Source organism: Protopterus annectens, chromosome 1.part0, assembly GCF_019279795.1.
Source record: "Protopterus annectens isolate FY-2018-M chromosome 1.part0, PAN1.0, whole genome shotgun sequence".
NCBI classification, from domain to species: Eukaryota; Metazoa; Chordata; order Ceratodontiformes; family Protopteridae; genus Protopterus; species Protopterus annectens.
Window position 1 is genome coordinate 1,792,793,006 of NC_056725.1, and position 25,040 is coordinate 1,792,818,045.

A 25,040-nucleotide genomic window follows, 5' to 3' on the forward strand; every position below is an offset into this window, starting at 1 on the left:
ACCAGAGTTGTGTGTGCTGTATATATATTACTGTATATCTCTTATCTGCTTTCTGTCTTATAATTTTCCTGTGGTTTTGCATTCTGACCTTGTATGACAACACCCTTATGCAGGATTTCCTAGACAGTTATATTTTGTAGGACAGTGTGGGCAACAGTGATGAGTAATACCTTATTATTCAGAGCAACTGCATCAGTCACAATGCCATACAATACCAAAGTAAACAGTACCAGCACAGGGTATCATTCTTGTATTTCTGGGCACAGTGTTGGTATCTGACAGACCTGTGGGAGAAATGTTTGTTAGCACTACCTGAATGTTGCCATACACAGTACCAGATTCCACATTACTATTATGCACATACATCTCACTCTGTTACTGTACGCACTCTGGCCACAGCTTGGCAACATGGGGGTGTAAATAGGACATACGTAGTTTCTTACTCTCATAAGGTTTTGGAGAGTTGCTAGTGTGCCATCTTTGTTCTCACAGATGTGTGTCAATCACTTGTATTTTCTGTTTGCTGCCTATATATCTGGGATCATCCCACTGATTTCCCAGGAGGTCAGGTTGACAGGCAACAGATATAGGCCACTTATATAGGCCACTTTAGTGGACATTCAGGACATATCTGTACAGTTGTGGGGTATGATTCTTCATGCAGACTACTATCAGTGCCAGGATTCGAACCATGGCTGTGTGTGCTAAAAATACAACAGTTCACGTCTCAGTTGCATGTGCTATTCAGGTTTTGTTGTTTGCCTTTGCCTTGTTTTCTGTCTATGTGTCACTAAGTTGTACTATATGGCCTCTGGGGATTACAGCAGTCATATACAGGCATTCCTACATATTCTATTTATGGTGCACAGTGTGGGTAACAGTGCTTAATACAAAAGTACTATTATGTGATTGCAAATCTACATTACCATATGATACCAGAGTATACACATGCAGTCCAGCAGTTAGACCTTTATTGTCAGGCTATCACGCTTTTATTTACATACAAACTATATGAGACTCTTCCTGCCATATTCTCTGGTGTATGCAGTACTTGCCTTAAACAATACAGGTTTTATACAGGCAATTAATGTACTAATACTTTTAGATTTATTTCCTATGACAGTACATGCAAGACTATTACTAACCTGCCTCGCATCGCTACCTTTCCAGGTGACTTCCATGAGCCTCCTGGTTCATGGCCCACTTACTTGCAGCTGTGGAGGACATAAGAGGAATATTTAGCCATACCTATCCATGATATACATGAGCTTGCTATTATTACACACATAGTTGAGTGATACTTACACACAGCTGGGACATCCCCTGCCGTTCTAGCCTCTTGGATCCACTGCTCCAAGAGGTCCCCCTTACACCGCTTCAGGTCAGCATAGCGATGCCTGACCTGCTCACCAGTTCTAGGTATGCCAGTGGCACTGGTGAGATCACAGGCGAGACGGTCCCAGGCTTCCGCCTTATATTGGGAACCCTGGTATTGACCCTGCTCATGGTCTTTGACAAGGAGTCCTGCCGTGACTCTGAACTCCTGGATGCACCAGTGCTGCACCCGAAAGCGCACTCCCTCTCCCCTTTCTGATATGGTGCCTGCAAGGGGAAGCTACAACTGGTTATGAGATGTATTCCCACCTGTTGGGTTTAAGTAGTGCCGATTTCCCTCACTTTACTGTGTTTGGCCGGTTTTGAAAAGGTTAGGCTATGGGCAAACCTGCTTACCTAAGGTTGGCATTGTTTATAGGTTCATAGGTAGGTACTAGGCTATCTGCCTGAAGGCATTTAAAAGCCTAGCCAGAATGTGTTGGCTTTCACCGCCCCCTTATATTAGTTCCCTGTGCCTCTGTCCAGCAGAGCCACTGAAGTGATCCCTGGGGTAAACTTTCTGTTTCCCATCCACTCGTCAAGGTTTCTCTTGAAGAGCGTTAGCGAGAAGCTCTGCCTAATGTAGATTGGAATTTTGTTCCAAAGCATGGGAAGTCTCTGTGACAGGAATCTATCCCTCCAGCACGTCCTATTTATTGTTGTGGTGAGGTTTAGATCCCTAGAGCGTGTGGCTCAAGGGGATAAGCTTTTCTTTAGGTGGAGCATGTCCATCAGTTCTGGGTTGGACATGGCCTTGTATGTTAGGCAGAGATCACCTCTGAGTAGGCAGTATGCAACTGAATACAGCTGGAGTTTCTTCAGTCGAGCTGCATAGGGCAAATGTTTGAGGCCAGTGATCCTCTTGGTGAGGTACTTCTGTGGTCTTTCCAGTTGTTGCAGGTGTCTTGTAAGATACATCCCAAATGGGGTATTGTACTCTATGATGAGTCTGATGAGCAATGAGTAGAGGGGCACAATGACCTCTTTTAATCTGGATGCAAACCCTTATGTGATAAGGTGGGCCATGTAGAAGGATTTTCTAACCACTCTGCCAATGTGATTATCAAAGGAGAGTTTAATATCTACTTGGGTCTCCAGATCCCTTATTACGTCTTCCATATTTAAAGGACTACCACCTACGTGGTAGTTTGTGGGTACTTTGTTTTTTCCAAAGTGGATGACTATGCACTTTTTGGCATTTAGCTTGAGGCCATGATTTTGACACCAGGCATCCGTCTCAGTGAGACCCTTTAGGAGGATGTCTGTGTCAGCCGGAGAGTCAATTATAGCCCCTAGTTTGCAGACGTCTGCGAACCTGGTCAGCCATAGTCCTCCTGTGCTTGCCTGTACCTCTGAGAAGTATATGCCGAACAGGAGGGGTCCTAGGACTGAGCCCTGGGGAACTCCACTTGTAACTGGTTTAGAGTCAGACCTAGCTCCCACAACTCTTACCATGTGGGTTCTGTCTGTGAGCCAGCTGGCAACCCACCTTGTGATGTAGGGGTTTATGTTCAGGCTGGTGAGCTTGTCTATCATACCAGAATGGGGAATGGTGTCAAAGGCCTTTGCGAGGTCTAGGTAGGCTGTGTGTACCACCTTTCCCTCTTCTATAGCCTTGGTAACTGTCTCAAAGAAGTCCACCAAGTTTAGGAGGCATGATCTGCCCTTAACAAAGCTGAACTGGGTAGGGTCTAGTGTTTGAAGGTGCCTAATGTCTCTGTTAATGAGTTCCATGATGATGCGCTCCATAGCCTTGCAGACCAAGCTAGTCAGACTTATAGGGCAATAGTTCCCGGGGTCTGTTGTGGCTCCACCTTTGTGGAGCGAAATAACCATTGCTGTGCACCATTCTATGGGTACGTAACCTGTGGAGAGGCTGAGTTTGAACAGTGTGTTTAGGTGAGGGGTTAGTTCATCTTTGAGCTCGTGTAGGACACAGCCTGGGACACCATCCAGTCCCATTGATGCTCTGCTTTTGGCTTTGGAGAGGGCTGTTTTAACCTGAGTGTCTGTGATTTCAGGAGCTGTACATTCTTCTGGTATGGTTATGGGCCCTTTTGGGGGTGAGAGGGGGGGGGTGAGGTTTGTGCTGAACCTGTCTGCCAGGACAGGGGTATACCACTGGGCACAATGATTTAGCTGGCCTACACATTGCTTACACCTCCCAAGCTGGCCTGTGCAATGCTTAGCATTGCTTACATTAGACTTTGCATTATATTTTCTTTTTAGCATTGATTTCTTATTCATTACATCTTATATATCTGCCTGGTATCCATGATTCATGTGTATGTACACTGTATGGGGTCCTTATGTTTTACTGGGGACTTCAACACTCTGTTACAATTACACCTCACTTCTGAGCTTACTGCTGTACTCCAGTTCAAATATTTATGTTATTTAGTGGGTTATGGAACACATGGCTGTATACTGATTCCTTTCACAGGTTCAGTTTGATTTTACTATAGTGAGGACTTGTTTGGTGATACCTCATTCTTCTGTACTGCTGTGATGGCTTGGTGGTTAACTACTGTGACGATAGTGTATAGGGTCCTGGGTTCAAGACCAACAAGGCTGCTTATTTTGTTGCTGGGCAGAACAAGGGCCATTGGATACAGAGTGATTTAGGCACTTTTGAGTAGTTGTAAGCAGGTTTGCGCAGGTTTGTGCAAGCGTAAGCAATGCTAACCTCCGGTTACATATGCTTACAGAGAGTTAGCTTCAAAATTGCTTAACCTGTGTGCTCATTGCTTACTCCCACTTAAACGAGCTTAAACTCGCTTACTAGTGCTTAAATATGCTTACTACTGCTTATTGGTGCTTACACTTGCTTACTAGTGCTTACTCTCGCTTACAGTTACACTGATTTGGACAGTTATATCTCATGGTTCTTGGGAAAGTGGGGGATTTGGAAGCTGTATGGAGTTATCATTCATTACACATTTTACCTTCCATTTGTATCCATGATTCCTGTGTACATATACTGTGCGGGGCACATGTGCTTATCTGGGGACTTTGCAACATTACGACTCTGACACCTCACATGTGCATTTAATGCAGTCCAGTTCACAAATATATGTTCTTTAGTAAGTTATGCAATGAAAAAAGAAGTTATGTACTCACCATAACATTCCATGTGAGTTGTTCCATCTCGCCTTCATTCTTAACTGATAGGTCCAGAGCCGATCCTCGGCTCCGACACGGCCGTTTAGCAAAGCTCAAAGATTACTAGTAGCTCGTGACCAAGCCCCTTATCCCATGATGCATTGCTGGAATTACCTCAGATCTTGTTTGCTGCGTGTACCATATCCTAGTAAGAGGACTAATCTTCCCAGACAGGAAGAAACATTGAATAACCAGGATGAAATCAATCTCCAGGTCAACCGTCAGCCAGGTGGGGGAAGGAGGGAGGGATGTGAGAATGAAGGCGAGATGGAACAACTCACATGTAACGTTATGGTGAGTACATAACTTCTTTATGTGAAGTTGTTCAATCTCGCCGTTCATTCTTCACTGATGGGTAGCACCCCTAGCACCCAAAATCCTGAGTGGCTCACAGAAGTACATTTTTCAGGACCGTAGAACCAAAGGAAGCCCTGTCTCTGGAGGCCTTGTCCACTTTGTAATGAGTGATAAAAGTGTGAGGCTTAGACCAAGTGGCTGCAGCACAGATACCGTCAAGAGGTAACTTGGCTTGAAAGGCCGAAGAAGTAGAGACTGCTCTGGTCGAATGCGCCTTCACTTTATGCAACAAAGACCTATTAGCAGATGAGTAAGTGTAGGTGATTCAATCTGAAAGCCATTTAGAAAGGGTTGTTTTAGTCACTGGTCTACCTTTTCTGGCTTCAGAGAATGAAACAAAAAGCTGGTCTGACTTTCTGAAGTCTTTTGTTCTGGCCAGATAATATCTAAGCTGTCTGTGAACATCAAGTTTGTGCAGCACGTATTGGGGAAAAAACGGGCAACTCAATAACTTGATTGATGTTTGTCTCAGAACATACTTTAGGCAAAAAAGAATGATTAGTCCTAAGGGATACTCTGTCAGGATGAAAAATCATATAGGGAGGCTTGATAGATAATGCCTGAAGCTCTGACACTCTGCGGGCAGAAGTAATGGCCACTAGAAAAATAGTTTTCCATGACAGAAACTTGAGCTCACAAGATGATGCTGGTTTGAAGGAAGAAAGAATAATATGGGACAGCATGAAATTCAAGCTCCAGGGAGAATAAGGAGTCTTCACTGGAGGTCTCATGTGAAAGGTACCTTTGAGGAAGGCCTTGGATAACTGGTGTTGCATAATAGTCAGTCCATCAATACCTAGATGGAAATTAGATATAGCTGCTAAATGGACCCTAACGGTAGCAGCTGCAGCTCTTTCGTGAAAAATCTCGGTCAAGAATTCTAGAATGGATGACAATGGAGCTTGGTAAAGATCAAGGTTTTTGTTAGAAGCCCAAATGGAAAATCTTTTCCACTTACTACGATACAATTTTCTGGTGGAAGGTTTGTGAGAAGCCAACAAAATTTGACTTGTGTCATCTGAAAGATTATGAAGCCTGGCTATACGGGGAACTGGAGCAGCCAAGCAGTTAGCTTCAGTGACTGCAAGGAAGGATGGAGGTCCCCTGACAGGTGTGTCAGAAGGTCTGGAACTGGGTCCAGGGTCCATGGATCCTCCAAGAGATGATGGTAAAGAAATGGAAACCAAATCTGCTGAGGCCAATGAGGGGCTATAAGAATGACAGTCCTTCCCAGTAACTTCATTTTCTGTAAAAATCTGGGTATCAGCGGAATTGGGGGAAATGCATAGAGGAGCCCCGGGGCCAATTGTGTAAGAGTGCATCCCTCGGGAGGGGGTTTCCCAGAGGGGGGGATCAGGGAAAAGTAGCTTCTGCATTTGGTGTTGATGTGGTTGGCAAAAAGATCGCAACAAGGCTGGATCCATTTGTGGAAAATCGTGTCCACAATTTCCTGTTTGAGGGACCACTCGTATGGTAACAATATTGCCCTACTCAGCTTGTCCGCTATCATGTTGGATCTCCCTGGGATGTGCATTGCCAACAGAAAGTACTGGGATGACACAGCCCACTGCCAAACTCTGAGGGTTTCTCAGCAAAGTGGGTAAGACTTGGTCCAGCCCTGTTTGTTCAAATACCAGACCACTGACATGTTGTCTGTCTGTATGGCAATTGTCCCTAGAGGGAGAGAGTCCTGAAAGTACTGCAACGCCAGAAGTACTACTCTCATCTCTAGGACATTGATATGCAAATGTGACTCTTGATCCGTCCATGTGTCTTAGGCAGTCTTTTCCTGAAAATGCCCCCCTCACCCTATCAGGGAAGCGTCCGTGGTCACAGTGGCTACTGGAGGGGGAAGTACAAAGGGGAATCCTATTGTGACATGCAGGGATGTCAAACACCACTGAAGATCTCTCTTGCAAGAGTTTGTAAACAGAATCATATGGATCATTGGCAATTCCTGGAAAGACCACTGAGTGAACAGGAGCCATTGAATCCGTATATGCATCCTGGCCAATGGAATGGCTAAAATTGCTGCCGCCATCAAACCTAGTACTTTCAAGACCTCTGTAGCTGGAGTTCTGTTCTTTGAAACCCGTGAAATTATGTGTTGGCGAAGAATTGATACCCTTTTGACTGGAAGACGTAGAGTGGTGGTTGACATGTCGAACTCTGCCCCTATAAAGACGATATGCTGTGATGGCGACAAGGCAGACTTTTCGAAGTTGACCACAATGCATAAGTGGCTGCAGAGTGTCAGAGTGGATCCTGTTGCCTGAATCAGTTGATGCCTGGTGGTGGAGGTAAGGAGCCAATCGCCTAGGTACGGAAACACCTGGAATCCTAGATGCCTCAGGTGAGCCGTGACCACTGCCATACATTTGGTAAACACTCTGGGGGCTGTAGTGAGACCAAAGGGCAGGGCTTGAAACTGGTAGTGACTGGCTCCCAGCTGGAAATGCAAATGATCTCTTGATGTTCTGGCCATTTTTATGTGGTAGTACGCATCCTTGAGATCGATCAAGCACATCCAATTATCCTTCCCCAAAAAGTGGAGTATGGACTGAAGCGTGGCCATCCAAAACTTCTCTTTTTTTACAAATTGGTTCAGTCTGCTGAGGTCCAAAATGGGTCTCCAATCCCTTGTTTTCTTTGGAACCAAAAAGAATCTTGAGTAAGTTCTGAATCCTATTTGGTCTGCTGGGACTGGATGGATGACTCTTTTTTCTAGCAACTTGCGGACCTCTATGGCTGCTTGTTCCCTGTAACTGGGTGGAATGTCCGGGATTCTTTTGACGGGAATGGGTGGAGCGGAGAACGGTATGAAATACACTCTGTAAATGATGCTTTGTATCCATCTGTCATTTGTGATATCTAACCAGGCTTCTGGGTACAAAGATAAGCGACCCCCCGACCACCTCCAGAGTAGGGCAGTCGGGCCTCCTCTCAGGAGCACTAGTAGGGTTGGCCAGAGAAATCATCTCTGTCACCCTGGTGTTGCGGACCCCCTCTGCCACGAGGGTGGCATCTTCCATTATTACCCACTCCTCTGCCCCTGCAGGGGTTTCTCCATGTGTGTCCTGAAAAGCTCATTGGGCTTTTCAGAACCACATTTCCCTCCCCTTTGGCCTTTGGGAAAAGGCCAAGTAGGGGTGGAAAAACTGACTCCGATGGCAGACAGAGTCTTTCCCTCCTGTTCACACCTGATCAATGTTTCCTTTACCTTTGGCCCAAACAAGGATGAGCTGTCAAATGGGGTGTTTACAAATGAAGACTTGAAAGGCTCCGCAAAAGAACAGAGGCGCATCCAGGCATGCCTGCAAAGAGCAATCCCTGTACCTGCAGCCCTACTCGAACCATCAGCCGCATATGATATGAGGCGCATGGATGAGTTCACAATGGAGTGAAGGGTAGCAAGCTGGGCCAAAACTTTGTCAGAGATACCTGCAGTTATAGTACCCTGAAGAGAATCTCCCAGCTCCTTAAGGAGATCTCTTTGCAGTCTGGTGAAATGGGTCAGATAGTTCAGTGATCGCAGAGTGAAAGTCGCTGAACTGAACATGTGTTTCCCATATCTATCCATGATCCTGGACTCTCTGTTAGGATGATGGATAGACGCAGAAGTTTCTGACAATTCCTTCTTTGTGGCCACTGCCGCCACCATAGCATCAACAGGAACTCCTTTGGACAAATATGATTTATCGACAGGGGCAGAAATAAATTTATTGGGCCTCCGGGGACAGGCTCCATGGACTCCGGCGACTCCCACACCCTATGAGAGACCAATTGCATAAGCTCATTGTAGGGTAGAGATACCCAGGAGGTGGAAGGTTGAGACCACAAAGCCTTCAGAAGAACCGACTCATCCTCAGTAGGGCTTTTGGACTGCCAATCACCCCTCTGCCTAAGAATCTCAAGTATCTCCGCAAAGGAGATGTCCTCAGAGGGGGATAGAGGGGACCCTTCTGACTCCTCCAAGTCGGTGTCAGATGTCAGTGACTCCTGTGGAGAGTCCAAGTGCATCCTCTTGCACAGTCTCTTTCTAGGTACTTCCTCAGTGGGGACTTCTGGGGAAGTCTCAGACGAGCAAGGAGCATCCAGTGGGGCTACCTGGCTATATGTGTATGCATATATATATATATATATATATATATATATATATATGTGTATGCATATATGGGTCTCTACCCTTGGGATGACCAATGGTAGCAGAAGTGGACACAAGCACTTTAAGGGAAGAAGAAGCCAAACCTGATGATGAGGAAGTCTTTGCAGACAACACCCACCTCATGACTTCGAATGCATCATGGCTCCGATGAGAAGGAGTCGATGGACCTGAAGGGACCGCGATCCCCTCCCGCACTAATGCCATGGGCTCTGGGCCCAAGGTAGGAGCTGAGCTCACTCGAGCCAAAGCCCTGAGAGGAAGGGTCGGCACCGACAACTCAGTGAGACTATCCTCCCGGATCCGACAAGGGAGCATCAGTTCCTAGAGTCCCTGGTCAGCACCGAGGATGTCCGAGCAAATGGAGCTGATGGTACTGGAACTGCTGTCAGCTCCAAGGGTTCTACAATCATCAAGTTGGCCTCCTCTGGCTCTGAAGGACTGGTATGGCTCGGAGGAGGAGTAGTCAAGTCAGGAAGTGTGGTCTTCGGTTCCGACACCCGGGTCGGAGCCGACAACAATTTAGCTAGGCCTGGTGCCGTTAAAACTTCTGTACCAGTTGATCCATGTCCGAATAGAAAGGCTAACCGATAACCTGGAAGAAAGCACCGATGGTGCCGAATGGAGAAGTGGTGAAGAGGGAGTCTCGAAGACCAGTATCAAGCCAGAGTCCCGGCTCCGAAAAGAACAGACTGTCGTCTCCGAAGGCTGTGGAACCGAAGTCACAGAATACTCCACTTTTTTTGATTTTTTGATTTAGACTCTGAGGAAGATTTAGAGGATTTTGATGATTTGCTGGCCTCATCCTGGTCAGACAAAGCTTCTACAAAGGGGTGCTTAAGGATAGCTCGATCTATGAGCTTCCTCTTCCTCTCAGCCAGCACTCTAGTAGAAAAGGAGTGGCAGATACTCCAGGACTCCTGAAGGTGCACCTCACCCAAACAATAAACGCACTGAACATGTGCATCTGTCACCGAAATGTTTTGTCTGCAGTCTGGACATTTTTTGAAGCCAGACTTTGGATGTTTCTCCTTATCTTCAGACATAACATCTAATTTGAAAAATAACCTCTATAAGACTATCAACAACTTTGACAACAAACGCCCAAAGGGCCACTCTAAATAATAATACAATAAAGAATAAATATATTCTTCTAACTGTTCTAAACTATTTTAAACTACTGAGGCTGAGGCCAAGAAGCAACAAGTCACGCAAAACATAGCAAGTTATAAAAGGGAAAGGGGAACACTTTTAACAGCAATAGATATATAAACATATACAAGAGAAATATGAAGAAAAACTTGCAAATGTGTAGAAAATCCAACAAAAAGTCTCGAGCAATGCTAGAAACCAAGAGATCAGTGCCGCGGCAAACTAGATCTGAGGTAATTTCAGCAATGCATCATGGGATAAGGGGCTTGCTCTTGAGCTACTGGTAATCTTTGAGCTTTGCTAAATGGCCGTGTTGGAGTCGATCCTTGGCTCCAGACCCATCAGTGAAGAATGAACGGCGAGATTGAACAACTTCACATTATTGGTCATAACATGATTTGCCATGGAAAATGGAATGTCTGCTCGTAAGGTGAATGCTCTGCCCACTACACTATTGCTATACTGCTTCATTTGCATATATCTTCCTTGTTATCCTCTTCAGCCGTTTAAGCTGCATTAACTGTAGCTAAGCGATGGGCACACCCGCGCAACTACAGTTAGCTTTAATCGGATTTTTAATAAAAAAAAGGGTTTGTTCATTTTATTTGTATTTACTTGCTGTTGTACACATGCAGGAATGTTGCTGGGGATATGCGGACACCTATGAGCGGTCTCGCTATTTCTTTGGCCTTTCTGCTGTTCTTCATTGTGGGGGTGTGTGTATTCTGAGAGCTCTGTTCTCAGACACGCCCCATGCACTCTCACATGCTCCATGTAAGATTAGGAGCTCAGGCATCGTGCCTTCATTAATATGCATGGCACGCTGCCTTCCTGCTCCTAAACGGCCACTTCCATGCAGGACTAAGCTAGTCCTGCACAGAAGAATAGTAAATCCAGGGGTAACTCTTGTGCAAATATAGTTAAGTAAAATTCATTCAGTTTTCTTTTTGATCTATAACATATTCAAATTACTTTCACCCCTTTACAATATTCACAAAGTATCACAAGCATTACCTGAGCCATTTCAAAAATAAAATACTTAGTGCCCTTTAATCTCAGCACTAACTGTATTTTGAGCTATCATTACTCATACATATATAGACATATGTTAAACACTCATTTGCACAAATGATCTAAGATGTGCTATGCTGTCTTTTAGAGAAGAAAGTACTGTGCAAGTGCTCTGTTCCAGTTTTATGTATAAATCAGCATTATACCCCTATAACACAGACTAAATGAATGCACGTTCTTAATCTCACTATTTGCTTCTAACCACCAACGCATTCTGGATATAAATACTTGACAGCAAGTTATTACACAAGAATAAGTTGCAGATATATATAGCTGACAGATTCATAATAAGATAATAGAATATTCAGAAATCATGCCATTGAATATGCAAACCACAGAGTTGTATAGAGATAGCAGTAAATGCCCTTATCTACTTCTAATTTTTGAAAGAGCAGATGTTTTATGGATGAAAGTGCTGCAAACAAGCAGATAAATACCTACAACAAAAAACATCAGTCAAAAACCAAAGAACTAAGAATGTCTCCTAAGCCATTAGTCAATAATCTCTGGAAGAAAGCTTTGACATTGATTGACACTTTACAAGTGGAATCAGTCTCCTCATGAAAACAACTGTATCGTGAGTTATGTTTAATTATTTTTGTATAATTGTGTTATTATTCAAATCTACTCATGTCAGGCTGAGTGTAAATACTATATATAGTTAATCTATTAATTAATATGTTTGTTAACTGTAAACAAGTATTTCTGTTTTTGTTTGTTATACATTTAAAAAAAAATTATCTGAGTAAAAAAAAACATCAGTCAAAAAGAGCATTGCAGGTATTACATGCTAGTGCACTGCATATACCCTTGGTTGCTGTTCAACGCAGATGCATACAACCATTGAAGCACAGTATTTCTGTAAATAAAATATCATATTGCTTACCCATGTCTTTAGGAATAGGTTTAGGTTGTGAAAGTTTGGTCTTTAATTCATTTCTTAACCTGTAAAACAAATATTAAACCATACTTTTATATGCAGCAAATATTTCACATCGAAAGCATCAACCAAGTCCATTCTTTAAATCCAGTACTAAAAAAATTAGCATTGCTTTGACTGCCCAGAGAATGCAACATACTGGAAGCCTGAGGTAGAAATTTGTCGTCAATATCATATAAGCTTCAACAATTACACTGAATGAGTTTTCTTGTTTACTTTATATTTTAGACTTATTAAGTAGCAAGCCTACTGAGTAAGTAAGAAGCACTGTCTGGTTAAATAATTTAGATAAATATGGGTTGTAATCACAAAGATCAAGTGTTCAAAGACTGGTACTTTGACAATAACTGAATAGGTATTTTTAAAAACAAAAGAAACAAAGATCTGTCTGCTTTTTGGTGGAAATGCAAAGTCTCCAGCAGTCCCAATGCTGGTAACTTTGTCCCCTAAATCCTCTAATTTTAATAAACCAACTCCTGGATCATTACACCCTGAGGATGAGGAATAAATCTTCCATTTTCAAGCAGCTGGTCTTTAAGTACCATTCCTTGCAAAATCCTGATATAATATAGCTCCTGTATTTAAGTGGAGACTAAAGGACTTATACCCAATATTACAGGATGAAGCTCATTAGCAGCTTGTTGAATTAACCTTTTGCACTTTATAGGTTCATACTAGGCTATCTGCCCTAGGGCATTTATAAGCCTAGCAAGAATGTGTTTGGCTTTCACCACCCATTTTAAATTTATTTTGCTATGCCCTTTTTGGAGGTTAGTATACTGTGCCTCTGTCTAACAGTGACACAGAAGTGATACCCGGGGTAAACTTACGCTCTCCCATCCACTCATCAAGATTCCTCTTGAAGAGAGTCAATGAGGGACTCTGCCTAACCTGGACTGAGATTTTATTCCAGAGTGAAGGGAGCCTCTGGGTTATGAATCTGTCCCTCCAGCATGTCTTATTTATTTCAGTGCTGAGGTTCAAGTCTCTCGAGCGCATTGGGCACATATCCTGTAGTAAGGCTGAGATTGAACAGTAGTTTTATGTTTGGGTTTAGCTCTTCTTGGAGTTCATGTAGGATGCAGCCCGGGACACCGTCTGGTCCCATTGATGCTGAGTTTTTTGCTTTGGAGAGGGTGGCTCTTACCTGAGCATCTGAGATGTCAGGGGGGCAGCACTCTGCTGGGATAGATATTTGCCCTTTTGGTGGGGAGTGGGGGAGAAGTTTGCGCTGAACCTGTCAGCTAGGATGTTGGCAATGTCTGTGGGTTCAGTGTATTTTTTGTCATTTTGGACTAATTCTGAGCATATCTGGGAATTACCACCCAGGTTCGTAACATAACTAAAGAAAACCTTGTGATTATCCCTAGTGTCCTGTGCAATTTTTCTCTCGAAGCTGGCCTTAGACAATTTTATGAGTGCCCGTAGTTTTTTGCTAATACTGATCAGTGATGCCTTCCCTTTTTGGGATTTTGCTCTATCATTTAGTAGCTTCCTCCTTCTATTGTATAGTTTGTTTATGGCTGGGGTCCACCAGACAGGACGTCTGCCTTTGGAGGATTGGGTCTTGGTTTTATTTGGGATCGCATGATCCTTGCATTCCTGAAGGTGTTCATAGAATGCGTTTATAAAGGATTCTGTGGTCTGGGCCGTATTTTCCACAGGCCCGGGGGCTTTGAAGGATTCCACCTCGGTTTTGAGGAGTGTGAAATTTGCTTTAGAGAAGTTTTTCACTGTGGTTTTCTGGGCAGGGGGTGGGGTTGGGATGTGAATATCCAGTGAGATTAGTTTATGGTCTGATCTTACCAGTGAGGGATACACTTCTGGTCTGGAGCATAGAGTCCCCATGTTGGTGATGATCAGGTCCAGTATGTTTTCCCCTCTTGTGGGAGTGGTAACAAGTTGTTCCATAGCATTTGAGTTTATAAATTCTAGGAACCTTTGGGCTAGGGAGTTGGAGCTAGAGTAATGCTCCCAGTCTATGTTTGGGTAGTTGAAGTCGCCCAATATAATGGTGTTTGGAGAGACCTTCATATTTTCCAGTGTTCTCAGAAAGGCCGAGTGGGGTTCCTGGGTTTGGGAGGGTGGTCTGTAGCAGGCTATAAACTGGAAGGCAGTTTTACCCACTGTTAGTTGCACATGGATAGTCTCTGATGCTTCGTGCTTTGCCACCAACCTAGAGGTGTGGGGATCTTTGATGAATATCGATACTCCCCCTCCTTTTGTGGTTCGGTCCAAGTTTTGGGGCCGAAAAGCATGGTATGAGGTATAACCTGGTAGTGCTGGGGTGCTCTCGGGAGCCCTGAACCAAGTTTCTGTTACTGCACAGATATCGATGTTCTCCATGCTAAGGAGAGTTTCGAGTGCGTGCATCTTGAGGTTTAGACTTCTGGCGTTGAGTAGCATTACTCTTAGTTTCTTATCCCTTGTGATACCTATGGAGGTGGGTTTGTCTTTTGAGCCTTGCCTAAAAAAGGCACTATGGGGTAGCAAGAGCCTTTGCCAATATCCAAAAGCCCAGGGGTGACAGGTGCAAGCCGTCCCTAGTGAAGCATCGTGGCTTGTCGAGCATATCATCCCAAGCTGACAGGCATTGAATCCCCTTTCAATGACACCAGTACTTAAGCCAATTGTTGAAATTGATCATCTTGTCTTCATATTGTGGCATCATTCTTGGTGAGGGTAAGATGCTACTCAAGGTCAGGGTCATACCGGCCTGGGCTACATGCTCAGAGAGCTCCTTTATGTCTCTTTTCATGTAGTCCAGGGAGGTACGTCTCAGGTCATTCACACCAGCATGAACAATGACTGAGTCATATTTGTACTTGCCTTGGAGTGACCTGAGTGCTTGTGTTATGTGGCGGATCCTAGCGCCCGACAGGCTGCTCACCGTGACCCTTTCCTTGTTCAGCCTGGTGAACGGGACGTCAGTGTGCCTGACGATTCGGTCACCTATTACAAGTGTATCAGGTGTGTTGTTTAGTCTTAAGGGCTGTGACTGTTCGGCACACTGGCTTTGTGAGATATGTGTTGCACGTGTTTTGTTTTGGGGTAGCGGTTGCTTGGGTGTCTGCTTTGGAGGTCTCTGCTGCTTAGGCAGATCTTTATTTAGAGCCTCCGAGTATGTTTTTGTGTGATTATGTGTTTGGTTTGATGTCGTGGTAGGTCTATGTGAGACTGGAATTGTAGTGAGTGTGGTTTCCTTCTCCTCCTGACTGGTTATGCCAGTACTGAGTTGAGAGAGCTTAGCCTCCAGTTTGGCTATATGGTTGCATCTCTCACATGTGTTGGAATTTGTTGGGAGGAGGAGAGGGTTGTCTGTGTACATGAGGCAGTTGTAACATTGCCTCAAGATTCCCAGATTCACCAGCTGGACCGGAGAGGAGATTGACAACTGACCTTTGGACATGCTAGAATAATATTGGGAATTCCTTAATAATTGAAAACAAGGGCCAGTAGGGAGTGAGGGTGTAGTGCTTTTAATTTTAGTGCTGACTTATATAATTGCTTTAGCGGCAAGTGCCAGGTAACTTAAGTGCAATGTGTTACAGGTAACTTAAATGCAAAACGACAAACAGTAACTTTCTTTCAAGTGAAACAAGGAAATAAGTACAGTAAGCAATGCAGATATCACTAGTGATCCACAGAAGCGCTGAGAAGCCGCGTATTAGGTGGAATTAGCGTTCCAGGGAAATAACAAGCAAACAAACAACAAGCATATAAACAAAGCTAGATTCAGCAGGCCTGGATCTAGTCTATGCTACAGCAAACAAGGTGTACCAATTTCAGTAAGATACAGTTCAAATATTCAGGCACTATAAACTTTTAACTAGCTGATTAGCTTTTACAAAATCAGTAAAACCTTGTAGGCAAAAATGCTGGATTGTTAGTCTATCTAGTACATATCAAGCAATAAGATTTCACATATTCAACCATTACTTCTTGTGGAGTGCTAGTATATGGTTCTATGTAATTAGCTGCTAGTAAAGTATTGTCATCCACTAGCTTAACCTCCGACAATATTTTTAAAAATGTTAAGAATACAGTTTAAGTAAATCAATGTTTAACTAAAATCTTAATTTATGATCCACTAGCAATGCAGGGGGTTCAGTCATATATCCATAAGCTGCAATTAGCAGATAAAATAGAAGATTGGTGGTGTTTTTTTTGTACTTTTGAAACACTAAAAAGTCTTCTAGATGTGGATAGTGTACTGTCAGGCGATAATATTCATCAGAAGAACTAAACTGACTGACAAGGACATATACAGTATTTGCTGTGTATCAAAAGTAATATTGTAAAACATTTTTTTTCCTTTTTAGTGGTAATTATTGCAAGCAAAGGAGGTTATAATGAGGACTAGTATGTCACTGTATTTTCCAAAAATTGTCTTGGCTTGGTGGGAACATAAATTTTTATACAAGCTGGAGCTATTTAAGTATGTTAAGTGCAACAGATGTTTTATTGATGATTTATATTTTATTTGGATGGGTAATAAGAAACCACCTGAATGTTTCAAAATTAATTGAGCGATAGTTATACCATAATTTTTTTACATGTGATTGTGTATAATATTTAGAGTAGAAATATGAATGGATACATCAATTAGTTATTTTGGTTCAAAAATGTACATAAAACATATTTATGTAAATAGACAGGCTCAGGATATCCAAAAAAACCAAGTGCTCCGATATCAGTGATGTCTTCTTAACGCAAAAGTTTATTAAAGTTGAAATAAAACAGTGTTTTCGCTACCAACAAGTGCGGTAGCTTCTTCAGAGAACAAGTAAGGTAAACAGTGCAAATTACACTTACAAGTACAAAAAGATTTGCCGCCAATATGCAGAAAAAACTTTACAGGATTGAGAAAATACGTCACTTCCCTACTAAGTAAACCAACAGAAAAAATAACACCGTATAATGTTAAGTAGGGAAGTGGTCTCACAATCTAAAAGAAACTTTTAAAAGATTCTTTTTTACATCTTTATTTAAAAAATGACAATGCGAATAGTGCATATAACTGGCAGTTGTGCCTTTGTGGATGTGAAACTACGCTATAATAAGTGTACATTAAAGAAAGTGCCTACGGGCACAAAACAGAATATTCACGAAATGTGGCAACAAAAAAATATAATTTCATTAAAAAAGTAACCTTAAAAGTAAAAATGTAATCACTTATTTAATAAATATAAATACTACATAAAGTACATCAATTAATATATTAAAACCAATATATGAATCAAATTATGTTTAAAAACTGTTGTCTAAGAAATAATATAAACACTAAAGCCATTGAACCCTATTTTATAAATAAACTAATAAAGAGTATGTTATTAATGCAATTAATGAAGCATACTGGGTATATTTTATCTTAAGTAGCTTTTAAGTCTGAGAACACAAGAAATGTTGCAGTTTTCATTTAAACCAGGTGGATGGAATGCATTAAGTTTTATCTGCCATTCCAATTCCTTGGTTTCCAGGACAATTGAAGTAGGACCACCCCTAATGTTATGTGGGATGTGATCAATAGCAATAAAGCGAAACTTATGGCCAGTGTGGTGAGTAATATGTTTCGCCAAGGTGTTGTCATTTTTACTTTTCTTAATAGCGTACATATGTTGGTAAATTCTTTCTTTAAATTTACAATCTGTTTTACCAACATAGTATGCAGGGCATCTGTCGCAGGTGGCTAAATAAACAATGGACTTTGTCTCACAGTTTATTTTATGGTAAATGCTGTATTTTTTACCATGTAGCTGGAATGAGTTGCCCGTCCTAAGACAGCTGCACCAATTGCAATGTCCACACATGAAAGTCCCTTTTTGCTTTGAAAACAAGTCAACATTCTTGTTCCTCTTCAACAAAGCCTTCAAATTTTGTCCTCTCCTATAAGCAATAAAGGGCTGATCTCCCAGTTTCTCTAGTAGGAAACTGTTATTCGTAATGAAATACCAGTTTTTCTAAATAATAGAACAGACTTGTTTGGAGTCTGTGCTATATGTTGTGATGAAACTGGATGAGTACTTTTGAGTCTCTACTTGGGTTTGCAACAGAGGAGTAATTGGACCTGATTCTGATGTCATATTAAGACAAGAGGGGGGAATAATAAGCCCTCTTTTGTTGTAGTCCAAGAGGGGTTTATAAAACCCTCCTGTTCTCTTATTCCTGACTTCTAGTGTAAGCTCATGAATTAATGACTCTGGATAGTCACGACAACTAAACATGTCAAACAGTAGTTGACATTCAGTGTCAAATTAGGCCTCAGTACTACACATCTTGGCTGCTCTAATGAGCTGTCCCTTGACTATTGATCTTTTCTGTTTGAATGGATGCTGGCTAGAGAAATGGAGAAATGAATTGCAGTATGTTGGTTTCCTGTAAATAAATGAAGACAGGGAGCCATCCAACATACTTTTCTCAAGCCTAACATCCAAGTAGTCAATGGAAAAAGTTGAAAAATGATGTGTAAACTTGAAAAATGAAGTGGTACTGTTCATGTATTCAATCAAGAGTAGAGCGTCTTGCTCTGTACCCCTGAAAATGATGAAGATATCATCAAGGTATCTAGTGTAGTAAGCTAACTGGTGTATGTAGTTAGAGTTGTCAAGAATAAATTTTTTCTCCCAGTAGGCAAGAAACATGTTGGCCACAGAAGTGCCACAGGGTGAACCCATAGCAATGCCTTGTGTTTGCAAGAAGTATTGCTTTTCAAAGGTGAAAAAATTAGATGTTAAAATAATCTCTAAGAGCTCCGTCACTGTATCAATCTCATTTTTAGGGGCTCCTAGGTGGGTCAAAATATTGGCAATCCATTCTGTAGCCTCCAAGTGTGGTATAGAAGTGTAGAGGTCTACCACATCTATGGTGAGAAAATTACAAGTAGAATCCAAGATAAGCTTGTTGATATCAGATAAAAAGGACCATGAGTCCTTACAGATGTTAGGAATTAGTTGGAGGTACTTAGACAGGATACTGTCCACTAGGCGTGCACAGGGGTGAGTCATAGAAGACCTGCCATCTATGAGAGCTCTCACTGGTGGATTATGGAGGTCTTTGTGGATTTTGGGGATTCCAAAAATAATAGGGGTCTTTGGTGATATGATGTCTATAAAGTGGTAGATGTCACTGTTAATTTTCCCCGAGAGGAATAGATCTCTAAAGTACCCCCTGTTTCTGGAGTAAGCTGTGTTCATTTCATTAAGAGAGGAGGTTGTGTAAGCTGGACTATCCAGAATATTCAACATCCTTTCAATGTAATTCTTGGTGTCAAAGATGACCAGCCCACCCCCTTTATCCGGTTTAAGGACTCTGACTGGTAAGTTACAAAGTTCCCTCAAAAGTAGTTGTTGCCCCTTAGAAGTATTGAATTTCTGTTGCCTAGAGAAAGATTTGTAGTTCGTGTCAAGGTAGCTCAAATCAAATTCACAAGCTCTTTCAAAAAGAGACAGTTCAGGGTGTAGTGGAGGATTGTATACACTCAGTAATTTCAATTTACAGAACTCTTGTTGCAAAGGAGCAGAAAATAATAAGCCCAAGTTAAGTTTACGTGTAAAACATTTTAAGTCAATTATAGTGTCAGTTAAATTAAAATGACGACTGGGTATAAAGGTGTTGCCTAAAGCCAGTAAGTCAATTAGTTCTTGTTCAATAGTGAAACTGGAAAAATTGTAGATGTTAAAGTCTCCCTTTGTGTTGACTAAAACGTTAGGGCCTATGTTGTGCCCCATAGTGATGTCACAGTCCGAGTTTGAAGTCAATGGTTGTTCCAACGTCCATTCCTGTGACCCTGTTGGCGGTTGTTGTTGCGTTGTCCTAAAAAAACTTTGTTGTTGCTATTATTACCACAATCATATTGATCTTCCCCCTGGTATTGGGGGGCTTTATTAAAATTGTTATAATAGTTATTTCTGTTAGCCCTTATTCTGTTACTCCGGCGGGGGCCTTGGTCTATATCCAAATCAGGTTGTTCCTGGATAGTATCCAAATGTTGATCTTGGTTATGGCCAGGGTCATTTACCCTTTCGGGAGGTGGATGATCAGTGGTGAAAGGCTGAGGATGTGATAAGGGAGTTACTAGTTTAACATAAGCTCTATTTTGTTGGTAAACTAGTCTGTCCCGACTAAGTTTTTTGGCTTTGTTTTCTTTTAACTTGGATAACAGTGCGTCTATACTGTTAAAAATACGAGTATAGTCATATTTAAATCTTGTGAAGTCCAAGTCCGCCTTAATCAAGTTGTCCAGGTCATTGATTTCTGATGTGAGAGTAGAAATGTATAATGAATAATGTTTAATCATTAATTCTAGGAGTTGGAACCCCTGTTGATCAAACAAAGTTCTTAAGTCAGAGAGGAAAGCAACTTCAGTTAATAGATCCGTAGGTGAAAAAGTGCTCCACAGCCCTTTAGGAATAATTTTGTCTTGCAAACACTGTTTAAAATAACAAATTTCAAGCTGTAGTTTACGTAGTTTTAATAATTTGGCATCAAATAACTTGAGATTGCTCACCAAGGAGTCTGTAGTTACAGCAGAGTCAGCTGTCTGTTGTGCCGGTGATTCCTGTGAACCATGCTGAGAGAATGTGAAAGTGTCCAAGTCTATGATCCACTCACGAAGTGATGGAACCCCAATAAGCACAGAATTCGGGTTGTTGTTGGTAGAGTTACCAGCTCCCAAAGCACCTTGTGCAGGCTGTAAAAGTGAACTAGGGCTTCCAGCGGTGGGGTTAGAAGTGTTACGCTGACCCGCTGGGATGGAACCAGAGCCCAAAGTGTTGGAAAGATTATTTTGCATAGTGGCGCTGCCATTGTTTCCGTCTGCAATTCTTAAATCAAGGTTGTCCAGACGTGAATTCAACATATCCAGCCGTTGTGTAATAACGGCCAAAAGAGAAGTCATGTCAATATTAACCCCAGACCCTTCTGGGTTAGTAAGCCCGAAGATGTTAGGGCTGACTGGGCTTTCCGGTGATCCTGTAGCCATGGAACGAAAACAAACAAACTTAGTACGAAAAGGAAAAAACCAGCAAGAAAACAGACAGGCTCAGGATATCCAAAAAAAACCAAGTGCTCCGATATCAGTGATGTCTTCTTAATGCAAAAGTTTATTAAAGTTGAAATAAAACAGCGTTTTCACTACCAACAAGTGTGGTAGCTTCTTCAGAGAACAAGTAAGGTAAACAGTGCAAATTACACTTACAAGTACAAAAAGATTTGGCGCCAATATGCAGAAAAAACTTTACAGGATTGAGAAAATACGTCACTTCCCTACTAAGTAAACCAACAGAAAAAATAACACCGTATAATGGTAAGTAGGGAAGTGGTCTCACAATCTAAAAGAAACTTTTAAAAGAATCTTTTTTACATCTTTATTTAAAAAATGACAATGCGAATAGTGCATATAACTGGCAGTTGTGCCTTTGTGGATGTGAAACTACGCTATAATAAGTGCACTTAAAGAAAGTGCCTACGGGCACAGAACAGAATATTCACGAAATGTGGCAACAAAAAAATATAATTTCATTAAAAAAGTAACCTTAAAAGTAAAAATGTAATCACTTATTTAATAAATACTACATAAAGTAAATCAATTAATATATTAAAACCAATATATGAATCAAATTATGTTTAAAAACTGTTGTCTAAGAAATAATATAAACACTAAAGCCATTGAACCCTATTTTATAAATAAACTAATAAAGAGTATGTTATTAATGCAATTAATGAAGCAAACTGGGTATATTTTATCTTAAGTAGCTTTTAAGTCTGAGAACACAAGAAATGTTGCAGTTTTCATTTAAACCAGGTGGATGGAATGCATTAAGTTTTATCTGGTCCTACTTCAATTGTCTTGGAAACCAAGGAATTGGAATGGCATTAATAACATTTTTTAAATAAAGATGTAAAAAAGATTCTTTTAAAACAACTTTAATAAACTTTTGCGTTAAGAAGACATCAGTGATAACGGAGCACTTGTTTTTTTTGGATATCCTGAGCCTGTCTGTTTTCTTGCTGGTTTTTTCCTTTTCGTACCAAGTTTGTTTGTTTTCGTTCCATGGCTGCAGGATCACCGGAAAGCCCAGTCAGCCCTAACATCTTCGGGCTTACTAACCCAGAAGGGTCTGGGGTTAATATTGACATGACTTCTCTTTTGGCCGTTATTACACAACGGCTGGATATGTTGAATTCACGTCTGGACAACATTGATTTAAGAATTGCAGACGGAAACAACGGCAGTGCCACTATGCAAAATAATCTTTCCAACACTTTGGGCTCTGGTTCCATCCCAGCGGGTCAGCGTAACACTTCTAACCCCACCGCTGGAAGCCCTAGTTCACTTTTACAGCCTGCACAAGGCGCTTTGGGAGCTGGTAACGCTACCAACAACAACCAGAATTCTGTGCTTATTGGGGTTCCATCACTTCGTGAGTGGATCATAGACTTGGACACTTTCACATTCTCTCAGCATGGTTCACAGGAATCACCGGCACAACAGACAGCTGACTCTGCTGTAACTACAGACTCCTTGGTGAACAATCTCAAGTTATTTGATGCCAAATTATTAAAACTACGTAAACTACAGCTTGAAGTTTGTTATTTTAAACAGTGTTTGCAAGACGAAATTATTCCTAAAGGGCTGCGGAGCACTTTTTCACCTACGAGTCTATTAACTGAAGTTGCTTTCCTCTCTGACTTAAGAACTTTGTTTGATCAACAGGGGTTCCAACTCCTAGAATTAATGATTAAACATTATTCATTATACATTTCTACTCTCACATCAGAAATCAATGACCTGGACAACTTGATTAAGGCGGACTTGGACTTCACAAGATATAAATACGACTATACTCGTATTTTTAACAGTATAGACGCACTGTTATCCAAGTTAAAAGAAAACAAAAGCCAAAAAACTTAGTCGGGACAGACTAGTTTACCAACAAAATAGAGCTTATGTTAAACTAGTAACTCCCTTATCACAACCTCAGCCTTTCACCACTGATCATCCACCTCCCGAAAGGGTAAATGACCCTGGCCATAACCAAGATCAACATTTGGATACTATCCAGGAACAACCTGATTTGGATATAGACCAAGGCCCCCGCCGGAGTAACAGAATAAGGGCTAACAGAAATAACTATTATAACAATTTTAATAAATCCCCCCAATACCAGGGGGAAGATCAATATGATCGTGGTAATAATAGCAACAACAAAGTTTTTTTAGGACAACGCAACAGCAACCGCCAACAGGGTCACAGGAATGGACGTTGGAACAACCATTGATTTCAAACTCGGACTGTGACATCACTATGGGGCACAACATAGGCCCTAACATTTTAGTCAACACAAAGGGTGACTTTAACATCTACAATTTTTCCAGTTTCACTATTGAACAAGAACTAATTGACTTACTGGCTTTAGGCAACACCTTTATACCCAGTCGTCATTTTAATTTAACTGACACTATAATTGACTTAAAATGTTTTACACGTAAACTTAACTTGGGCTTATTATTTTCTGCTCCTTTGCAACAAGAGTTCTGTAACTTGAAATTACTGAGTGTATACAATCCTCCACTACACCCTGAACTGTCTCTTTTTGAAAGAGCTTGTGAATTTGATTTGAGCTACCTTGACAAGAACTACAAATCTTTCTCTAGGCAACAGAAATTCAATACTTCTAAGGGGCAACAACTACTTTTGAGGGAACTTTGTAACTTACCAGTCAGAGTCCTTAAACCGGATAAAGGGGGTGGGCTGGTCATCTTTGACACCAAGAATTACATTGAAAGGATGTTGAATATTCTGGATAGTCCAGCTTACACAACCTCCTCTCTTAATGAAATGAACACAGCTTACTCCAGAAACAGGGGGTACTTTACAGATCTATTCCTCTCGGGGAAAATTAACAGTGACATCTACCACTTTATAGACATCATATCACCAAAGACCCCTATTATTTTTGGAATCCCCAAAATCCACAAAGACCTCCATAATCCACCAATGAGAGCTCTCATAGATGGTAGGTCTTCTATGACTCACCCCTGTGCATGCCTAGTGGACAGTATCCTGTCTAAGTACCTCCAACTAATTCCTAACATCTGTAAGGACTCATGATCCTTTTTATCTGATATCAACAAGCTTATCTTGGATTCTACTTGTAATTTTCTCACCATAGATGTGTTAGACCTCTACACTTCTATACCACACTTGGAGGCTACAGAATGGATTGCCAATATTTTGACCCACCTAGGAGCCCCTAAAAATGAGACTGATACAGTGACGGAGCTCTTAGAGATTATTTTAACATCTAATTTTTTCACCTTTGAAAAGCAATACTTCTTGCAAGCACAAGGCATTGCTATGGGTTCACCCTGTGGCACTTCTGTGGCCAACATGTTTGTTGCCTACTGGGAGAAAAAAATTATTCTTGACAACTCTAACTACATACACCAGTTAGCTTACTACACTAGATACCTTGATGATATCTTCATCATTTTCAGGGGTACAGAGCAAGACGCTCTACTCTTGATTGAATACATGAACAGTACCACTTCATTTTTCAAGTTTACACATCATTTTTCAACTTTTTCCATTGACTACTTGGATGTTAGGCTCGAGAAAAGTATGTTGGATGGCTCCCTGTCTTCATCTATTTACAGGAAACCAACATACTGCAATTCATTTCTCCATTTCTCTAGCCAGCATCAATTCAAACAGAAAAGATCAATAGTCAAGGGACAGCTCATTAGAGCAGCCAAGATGTGTAGTACTGAGGCCTACTTTGACACTGAATGTCAACTACTGTTTGACATGTTTAGTTGTCG

General features: G+C 41.5%; 1 protein-coding gene across 2 annotated transcripts in view; it reads right to left on the reverse strand.

The window, feature by feature from the left end:
- The window catches only part of CCHR1.PART0H6orf118 (chromosome chr1.part0 C6orf118 homolog), a 1,239,312-nt gene that overhangs the window by 509,886 nt on the left and 704,386 nt on the right, over window positions 1-25,040 (reverse strand). For both annotated transcript variants that reach the window (XM_044069560.1, XM_044069550.1), the window contains exon 7: window positions 12,165-12,223. In XM_044069560.1, coding sequence (XP_043925495.1) covers window positions 12,165-12,223 — 59 coding nt within the window. The remainder of the gene's footprint in view (window positions 1-12,164; window positions 12,224-25,040) is intronic.